This window comes from Lactuca virosa, chromosome 3 (genome assembly GCF_052849685.1).
Source record: "Lactuca virosa cultivar CGN04683 chromosome 3, Lactuca_virosa_CGN04683_v6, whole genome shotgun sequence".
Classification (NCBI taxonomy): domain Eukaryota; kingdom Viridiplantae; phylum Streptophyta; class Magnoliopsida; order Asterales; family Asteraceae; genus Lactuca; species Lactuca virosa.
Genome location: NC_136428.1, coordinates 395,916,729 through 395,926,981, shown reverse-complemented (window position 1 = coordinate 395,926,981; position 10,253 = coordinate 395,916,729). Strand labels below are relative to the sequence as shown.

The 10,253-nt window shown below is 27.8% G+C and overlaps 1 protein-coding gene and 1 long non-coding RNA gene across 4 annotated transcripts; both read left to right on the top strand.

Annotated features, from left to right (window-relative positions):
- Positions 1 to 470: 470 nt before the first annotated feature.
- Positions 471 to 3,501, top strand: LOC145163187 (RGS1-HXK1-interacting protein 1-like). The gene is made up of 9 exons (XM_079082049.1): positions 471 to 779; positions 1,033 to 1,099; positions 1,205 to 1,282; positions 1,356 to 1,408; positions 1,524 to 1,607; positions 2,353 to 2,405; positions 2,502 to 2,566; positions 2,796 to 2,854; positions 3,233 to 3,501. Exons 1-9 carry the CDS (start codon positions 525 to 527, stop codon positions 3,320 to 3,322), a joined length of 804 nt encoding a protein of 267 aa, XP_078938175.1. The 5' UTR covers positions 471 to 524; the 3' UTR covers positions 3,323 to 3,501.
- Positions 3,502 to 6,817: 3,316 nt separating this feature from the next.
- LOC145167734 (uncharacterized) lies at positions 6,818 to 8,553 on the top strand. 3 transcript variants are annotated; one of them, XR_013741389.1, is made up of 5 exons: positions 6,818 to 7,150; positions 7,256 to 7,417; positions 7,624 to 7,669; positions 8,019 to 8,071; positions 8,253 to 8,553. It is a non-coding gene; the product is annotated as an uncharacterized LOC145167734 (long non-coding RNA). The 3 variants fall into 3 exon arrangements; XR_013741388.1 differs by having other exon boundaries at positions 6,819 to 7,150; positions 8,307 to 8,553; XR_013741390.1 differs by lacking the exon at positions 7,624 to 7,669 and having other exon boundaries at positions 6,822 to 7,150; positions 8,307 to 8,553.
- The last annotated feature ends 1,700 nt before the right edge of the window (positions 8,554 to 10,253 follow it).

Sequence of the window (10,253 nt, the reverse complement as noted above, 5' to 3'; positions counted from 1 at the left end):
AAAAATGAATTTTGATATATTTATTAATTTTTTTTTTCTATAAAAAAATAGACCTTAAATTTTTTCATCAAAGAAAATGAAGTGGGTTGTTTTCGAAAAAAAAAATTCGTTTTTTATATATCATAATGGATCTCTATGGAAAGAGAACGAAAAATCGTGAACAACGGTATATTCGGTTTTTTTTCGATAAAAAACATGGCGTAAAAAAAATTTTAAACAAAAAAAAGTTGTGGTTTTTTTGTAAAGGGTGGATTTTTTGGTATAATACGGTGTGTGTGCGTCTAATGTAAAATGTACATCTATTTCCTTGACCGTTGATCGTTATGATTTCCAACGCTCACGATTGGTTCCTTGATTAATTATGGTTCTCTATTGAACCTCATTCTATATATATATATATATATATATATATATATATATATATATATATATATATATATATTGATTGTGGCAAATTAGAAATCGTGACATAAAGTGGCATTAGCCCTTTTGTTATTCCTCATTCCTCGAATCTCAGGCAAAATATGGATGAGTCGATGGAAGATAAAACGAACGTCTCACCGCCACCGCAACCACCGTATCCGGCTAACATCGATGTGTTAGAAAAAGTGAAACTCTTCGGCGGTGATTCACCCAGAGAATGGGTTGATAACGCCGTCGAACAGACACTGATCGCACCACGAATCATACTCGGAACCCTGGAATCCGTAATTTCTGCAACCTCATTCCGCCTTCGTCAAATTAAGTCGACTTCCAGTGCTCATCTTATTACGACATTCGTATGTTTCTCCTATTTTTGTTGTTGATGATGTTCTTATGAATTATTACTCTTCCTGTTGCACAGCATTTGCTACATTTCTTTCGAGTATAGATACGATTATATATTTTAATTTTAAAAAACGAGATATTGGATCTTTTAATTTAAAATCATCGGTTTGAACTTTCTATTAGGAAACAACTAGCTTATCATTATGTTTGGAGCTTATGAATGATTGATACTAATACAAAAAAATGATTCGCTATAATTTGTAGGATTCTCTGCAAGATTTGAAGTCAGAGTTTAATATTTATGAGGATATTATGCTTCAAAAGATGAAAGGTTTGTTAAGCTAATGGCTGATTATTGTCATTATTGATTTTTCTTCTCTTTGTTTTCTCATTTTTTGGCTTTATATTAAGCTGTTAACATGAATGGTGGTTTCAGAGAGCTTTTGCTTTGCTGTTGTACATCCATTTGCTACATGTGGAGTTGTTTTTGCTTCGGGGTTTCTATCTGCTAAAAGTAAGGCTTATAAATTATAATATTTATTTACTTTAAATCTTTAATTGCTGAATTTAATTTCGAAATTCTTGAGGAACAAGGCGTGGTTTATACTACACTACATTGCGTCTTTTTCTAAGTGAAGAGGTAAAAATGTAGATCTTCAAAATATCTTTTTTTTATTATTATAAAAAATAAAAGAAATAAAAATAAATGAAAGTACGTTGCTATTTCATGTCTATTTTTATTATTTTGTGAACAGGCGATGCTTTCTAGAGCAACTGCTAAGGTTCAGAAGTTACGTGACTCTGTTAGAGAGATTACAGCAGAAGGGCAAAAGCTGGAGGTATTTAAAAAGATAAATGTTTTAATAAATTTAAAAAGATGTCTAATTAATTTTTCTAATTAAATAACAGTATGAATGAAGGTAAATGACCATTTAAACCTTTTGTATGGAATTAGTGCTGAATGTTTATAAATGTTTGTGAACTGAATTTGTATAATGAGTTTAAAGTTAACAATTAGTGAATTATTTAAATGAAAAGTATTTTATATAACAAAGATATATAGATTCATTGATGCTTACATGATGAAATTAGTAATCAACTAGTATCAAATGTTTTAACAATGAGTTTTCTATCTTAATTAATAATAGCTGTTTTATAATTATGTTTTAAGTTTTTGATGATGTCACGATTATATATGAACATTTATTTATATTTATGCTGTTGTATTAAATATTTTTATTTAAACTATTCATTAAATCTTAATTTTAACATATTTAAAAGAGTAAGTTACATTTTTGGTCCCTGAATTTATCTGAGTTTGGCAATTTTTGTTCAAAAGATATAGTCATTTTATTTGGAATAAGGACCAAAAAGATACGAAAACCTCAAATAAGGACCAAAATTGCAAGAACGTTTTTTTAGGGACCAAACTTGAAAAAATTCAGTTTTATCTGGGACCAAAAATGTGATTTACACCATTTAAATATTTCATTCAAGCAATTAATTTTTATTCACCACTAATTTCAACTTACACATCAACATTTAAAACTCATAACGGTTTACAAACCAATATTTTTTTTTTAGAAATTTACACTACGTGCAGAATCAGAGCTGAAAAGGGGAAGAAAAAAACTCAGGTTTGTGTTTTTTTTTTTAAAAAGATATTTAATTTTTACATTATAGATTTATCATGGCTTATTTATTTATTTATTTTTTTCTTTTTAAATATGTAGACAAACCGGAAAGCAGATCCAGGGGGTCATTAGTTCAACTTATAAGATCGAAAAACAATCAGGCGGTATAAAATTAAATAATAATCTTTTTTTTAAATGAATAAATACAAAAAATAGCAACATACATTCATTTCATGTACTATAGCATCCTACTTTCATTTCTTTTAAATTAAAATTTTGTATTTTCAAAGTTTTCTTATTCAGACATTATATTTTGCAAAATCTACCTAAATAAATTAATTAAAGTGCGTTGCAATTTCTTGCATTTAACTTTATATATTTTAATTGTGTCAGGGTTGAAAGATATACTCAAGGAGCTTCCAAAAAGGGACGCATCACAATTTCGATCAGAAGTACGTACCCAAAACCCTCTTGTCATAATAGCAAAGTGTTAGATGCAAAGAAATAGCAACGTACTTTTATTAATTTGTTTATCATAGCATCCTACTTCCATTTTTTTTCTTATTACAACATTGTACTTTGAAAATTTTATGTAGTTACCATATTCTCCTCCAATACAAAGCAATTTTCAAAATATAATGTTATAATAAGATAAATATTGAAAGTGCAATGCTATAAATAGGTATTAGATTTTTAAAATGCCTTAATAAGATTTAAAAAAAAAAAAACAATGTTGAAGTAAGAAGAAATTGAAGTAGGATGCTATTATGTTGCTAATTCTGGCATTTATGGAAGTGTCTCCTAATTATGTTGAATATATTGATTTTCAGGTGTCGGGATTGGCTTTTGAAGCCATGAGAGAAAGGAGGGTTCTTAACAAAGAGGTTAGAAAGATATCTAATTATGGGATCCCCATTTAAATAGTAGTGTACTTCCATTTATTTGTTTATTATAGCGTTTTACTTTCATTTCTTTTTGTTATAGTATTTTAGTTTTCAATTTTTTTTCTTACCAATTTGAAGAGTATATTTAATTATGGCATTGTACCTTCAATTTTTTTTTCTTATTGCAGTTTCAAAAAATCTACTTATTTGCATCACTATAAATCGTTTTTTGTATTTGGATAATATGCTATAATTTGTAGAGTTTTCAAAGTATAAGTGTTGTAATACTATAATATGAAGTTATGAAAGTAGGATACTACGATAAACATCTCAATTAATTTATGTGCTATTTCTTGGAGTTAACCCTTTAGAATTTGATTAGGCTTCCTGAAAATAGATTTTTAAAAATATGATGTTGTAATAGAGAGAAATGAAAGTGTGAGTTACGTTCTTTTTATTTTTTTATCAACATGAAACGCATGCATGTATATTAACGACAACAATAAATATTTAAATTTAATCAATTATATTAAACAAATAAAATGGTTCTCGAAATATATCTATAATGAGTAAATAACAATAAAAAACCTATTCATATACCATACAATTTTACAGTTTTAGAGAAACCAATATTTTGTCTGTTGCGCGTTGCAGCGGTCCCTATGCATGTATATAAATGACAACAATAAATATTTTGACGATTATATTGATAAAAGTTAGGTACAGTTCTATTTGTTGATAGACAAAATATAGAAGGTTGGTTTTTTTACCAACTCCAATATATATTACCAAATGAAAACATATTATATGTGACAAAACTCATAAGTCGTGAAATTTTTTAAAAATAAGCACAAAAACATAAAAAAAAATTGAAATTTATACCGTCATGTACATAAAAATAAGTAATATTATTTTAAGTTCGCAAACGAAAGTTCAAATAATCAAAAACGTATTATATGTGATCCGATAAAATAAACATGCAAATATTAAAAAAAAATTATGTTAAACTTAGATAAACTTGAATTTATCATATCATGTAAGTAAAAAAAGAAAGAAAGTAGGTATTTTGTTTTTTAAATTAACGAATGGAAATTCAAAACTCATATTGAAATGTTGACCGTTTTGAACTTATAAAAATAAACACGTACAAATTAGTTTTTTAAAGTTAACGAACGAAAGTTATTAATTAAATCAGATTATGTATATTACGGAGATGAAAGTTTACAAAATGGAAAAGATGGAAGTGATATTTTTTAAGGTTCAAAGTAACATTTTTAAAAGTAAAATGGCGGCAAATGACATTTGTAGTATTTTAAAAATAAGGGTTAGACTGTAATTTTAAAATTATAAGGATGAAAAATGTCATTAATCAAACTAGATTTAAAAAAATACAGAATATAAAATGCCATTCGTAAAAGTATGTTGCACCTCTCGGTGGAAACCAATATTGCAAATAAATATAGATAGCACGTAAAAACACTAAAAACATTAAGTTTATTAGAATTCTATATATTTTAGTATAGGATTGAATGTTATAAATGATTAACAAGTTATATCAATTGTCATAAAACACTATTGTTACTTAGAATTCCTATTGATATATACCTTAAGAGTTTCGGTTTTTTTGACCATCAAAGTCTTAAAATTAATTTAATTGAATGTTAAATTAGACCTTAAAGTCTGAGTTGTGACTCGTTTTGCCACTTACGACCACCTGTAGTCGATTCTCCTGCTTACATGACATACTAAATCCGATGCTGAAATTTTGATCATGCTAAATTAGACCCCAGACTATGATTTTTTTTTTATTAAAACTAAATTCAGTTTTAAGTTTTTTGTATTTTTTGTGTTTATTTTATTTCTTTCACATTTATTTTATTTACGTTTTTTTTTGCATTAATTTGATAATTTTTTTTGATATTTTTCAAAAAGTGTAAATTATATGAATATATTAGAGTATTATAATTTTTTCCTTTTGATTTTTTTTTGTTATTTTGGTTATTTACAATTTATCTAGTGTTTTTTTATTTTGATTCAAGTAATAAAAATATTTATAACTTCAAAAAATAAAAAAATATAAAGAAAAAAGTGACGAAAATTACAATTGTAAATAAGCTCAAATATGTAATTATTATATATATATATATATATATATATATATATATATATATATATATATATATATTAAAATTATGAAAAGTTTTAACAGGAAAGTGACATCTTTTTTGTCAATTTTGGTGCTCCAACTTACAACATTGACCCTTCATCTTTATACTTTTGTTCACAAACAACTCTTTCACTTTGGTTTGAATTTTTCATAACCCTCGCCTTTTATTACATATTATTAGTATTTAGTCTTTTGGCAGAAATGATCCCTCATCATCATTATTATATATATATATATATATATATATATATATATATATATTAAAGTTATGAAAAATTTTAACAGTAAAGTGACATCTTTTTTGTCAATTTTGGTCCTCCAACTTACAACATTGACCCTTCATCTTTATAGTTTTGTTCACAAACAACTCTTTCACTTTGGTTTGAATTTTTCATAACCCCCGCCTTTTATTACATATTATTAGTATTTAGTCTTTTGGCAGAAATGATCCCTCATCATTATTATTATTATTGTTAGACAAAATTACACGACTGGTCTCTGTGGTTTATCAGATTTAACATTCTCTTTTTGGTTTTAAATTAATGTTTTATTTATTAGAAAATACCCACCCAATACCATAAACTCACCCACCATCTGCCATCACCACCACCACCACCACCACCAAAATTACATAAATGGTCCATATGGTTTACCTATAGTGACAAATTCAGTCCATACTACCTGAAAAGACCAAATTACCCTCACATTAACGGACAAAAAGCAACCAACATGCTACTTTACTTTACAAAACAATACCTTCCGACCCCAGCAACGCCGGGGAATCTTTTCTAGTTTACTCATTATATATATATATATATATATATATATATATATATATATATATATATATATATTAAAGCGCATGGAAGGTTTCAACAAGAAACTTTCCATGTTTATAATTTTATCACTATATTTTTACTTTTTTTTAATTTTGCCATTAAAGTTTCAACAAACTTTTCTTTTTTGTAATTTTGTAATTTTATTTTTACCTTTTCATATTTTTGCCACTAAACCTTCACTTTTGCTTCTTTAAAACCCTTTTTTTTTATTCTTTTATAATTTTACCACTTTATTTTTACTTTTTTATAATTTTTGCCACTAAAGTTTTCACAAACTTTTCGTCTTTATAGTTTTGGTACTTTATTTTTACTAATTTTGCTACTAAAGTTTCAACAAACTTTTCTTGTTTATAATTTTGACACTTTATTTTTACTTCTTTATATTTTTGCCACTAAACTTTCATCCGTGCAACGTACGGGCTTTTTCGTAGTTTATATCATTTATATAGTTTAATTTTGAGGTAACTTTAGGAACAGTACTCTGTTCCTATCCGACCAAAACCATTTTTTTTTTCTAAAATTCGATCCATCTTTTTCCATCTTTTTCCCGTAATTAATTACAGAGCCCGATGCCTCTTTATCTTTCCACCGCCTGCTCCCTCCATCCTCATAAATTCTTCCAGATCATTCCACCGTTTCTACCCTCCTCTAGACCACCGCCTCACTACTCCATCCTTAAACGGATTATGAAACTCGACAAAGATATCAACAAAATCAACGCCGATGCCCTAATCTACTCACCGAGGTAGCTTCTATCAGTGAACATTCTCTGTTTCGGGGCTTCTTCTTGTACGTAATGGGGTTATTCGTGACCAGGCAAGAGACGACGACACCGATTGCACCACCAATACACCTCTGGTATGAATTTCATTTTTCTTTTGCTAAGTTTTAACATAATTCAATGTTTTCATACAATTTTGATTTTCCGAAATTCATTCTACGGCATCACTACCACGCCACCAGCATTCCATAGTATCACCACCAGTGTCCGACATTGCTCTATATATTGGATTCAGGCTCTGTTTTTGTGTTCCATTTCGTGAGCTACTTGAAAATTCAACATGATTTGGAAATAAGAATGAGATGTTTACTGTTATGGATGAAGTTATGGCTGCTGCCCACCAGGTATTTGACGAAATGCCTAGGTTTTTTTTTTTTTTTTTCATGGGTTTACCTGTATTTTATATTAGTTTGTTGGATAGATAAGATTCGTTAGTTTTCTAAATATCTGTTATCTCAACAAAATACTTTTTCATTCTGTTATAGTTAAAGTAGTCTTGGTTATGTTAGTAGTGATTGAAATCATGATAGCTTACCAAAAATGTCTGCAGTTGAACTCACGAAATTCTGAGGCTCTGTATGAACCTTCTTGAAAAGGTATTAACTTTTGTAACATTAGATGTTATACGATTTTCGGGTTTTACTATGTCATTTTATCAATTCATTTATTATTTGTTTCTTTTTCTGTAAATTCAAGAAAATGGCAGCCTCACACGTTTGTGTAGTTTGTGTTTCAAATTCTGTTTGACTTTGTAACTTCATGAAAAACTGACGCCTAATTGATGTTTGTGAGAATGTTTTTTCTTTTTCTTTGAGTTCTATTTTCCTTTCAGCCTATTACAATTTTACATGGTTCTTCATTCTAAGTGTATCTTGCAAGGATTTGTGCATGATCTTAGCAAAATACATAATCTTAGCTATATGTAAATTTCGTTTTGCATGCCAGGTGTTCATGAAATGTCTGATTCAACGAATGATGTAAAATGAAGTTGAGATTCTGTAAGTTTCTTGAATATATCATTTCAGTTTGAACAAATTACAACCATTAAAACCATATATCAACTTTTCACTTGGCAATATTAGTGGCATATATGTAATATCTAATATTTCTAAGGGCACTTTCATTTATGCATTTTGACACTTTACCCATACAGGACTTAATTTGTTGTTTGGAATGTAGGGGTAAAATCGTCATTTAATAAGAAATTCTCAAGTGTGATTAAATATATGTTAGGTACCACGGCCTCTTCATGAAGGAATGATATATCTAAATAGTCATCATAAAAAGAAATTAAAAGAAGAATTTGGTAAGTTTTATATTTATGTTGCTTTTTCTGGATTTAATTGTAGAAATTTATGTGAGTTTATTTATTTATTTATCATAACTCAACATGTAAAATGTCATTTTGATCCGCTTGACTTTGAATTTTGTAAAATGTCACTTTACCTCTTCGACTTTCTAAACTTTAGTGTTTACATCATCCAACAATTACCATCCATCAACATTATAAAATGTCATTTTGTGACCCCTCGGCTTTAAACATTGTAGAATGTCACTTTCACCCCTGAACTTTCTAAAATTTTGTGTTTAAGCCCCTAATATAATAATTTTTGTTCGTTAACTTAAAAAAACTAATTCATTATATGCTTATTTTTATATGTGTGTTGGTATAAATTCGATGTGGTTAACGTTTCGATGTAATTTATAATTTTCGTTCGTTAATTTTAAAAAAAAAAACTTGTTTTTTTATGTACGTGTTGATATAAATTCGAGTTTGTCTATGTTTCGACGTAAATTTTTTTTTATATTTATTTTCGTGCTTATTTTTATGCACACTTCCTACGTATGAGTTATCACATATATAACACGACAAACACAAAAAGGTTTTAGGTAACACGAAAACGACACGGCACGATATTGTTTTTATTTTCATTAACACAAAAACAAGTAGACTAAAACACGACAAATATAACATAATACAAGTATTAGTTTATTTAACTCATGCTTAATCATATAGTATGACAAACACGACTAACGCATGCTAAATTGTATCAATTTCGTGTCGAAATTTGAACACGAACAAGACACGAAAAGACGTTGTGTTTTTTACACTTGATACGAACACGAATTCGGATTTCGATTTCGTCCAAATTTTCGTGTCGTGATGTGTCACATCATTGACACCCCTACCTATGTATGAGTCAATTCACATATGATACATTTTTGATTATTTGAACTTCCGTTTATTAACTTAAAAAAATTACTTACATATTTTTATATACGTGTTGGTATAAATTGAAGTTTATTTATGTTTCAACGTAAATTTTGTATACGTTTCCGTGCTTATTTTTTTGTACATTTTCTAAATATGAGTTGAGGCTACATATAATATGCGTTCATTCGATGGTATAAATTGAAGTTAGTCCTTGGTACCATTTTTGTATTTTATTACCAATAAATGTAAAGGTACCTAACTTTTATCAATACAATCGTTAAAATCCAACTTATAAAATGGATTGACACCGTTGTAATATGGGACATGTAAGCAACTAATAATTATTAACCGGTAAAATATAAAGTATATAAACCAATAAAGTAGACTAGAAAAACTTACACAAAAATAGTTCGTACATTGTTTAAAGGGGAAACGACATTAACATGGAACATATTCGTACCATTTTTATTTGGGGATAGTACTATAAAATCGTACATTTAAACGTATAATTTACAAGTGGTATGGGTTAGAGCTCACGTTGTATCCATACATACTCAAACTGCTAATGTTGGCATAGCCAACTTAGTGTCTAATTTTTGTTTAAAGAGAAATTAAATATTACCATACTGATTTCTCCTTTTTAAAATGACTACTAATTATGTCTATTTATTTTGGATAATACTGAGGAGGGCAAAAACACAAGTTATCAGACGCTGACCCATTGTGTTTATTAATATTTTGACCATATTCTTTACAGAAGAAGTGTTTATTAAATATATGTTTTCCAAGTATGATTTGTAAAAGGAAAACTGACATAAAGTATACTTCAGTTTTAATGCCATTTAAAAACATGTCAGTAAAAATACAAAGATAAGTAAAATAAAATTTTCTTTTGCCTATTTACTATTTATTGCAAAATTTGAATCTCGACTTTTTCAAAACTTTTTCTCATTTTAAATCATTTA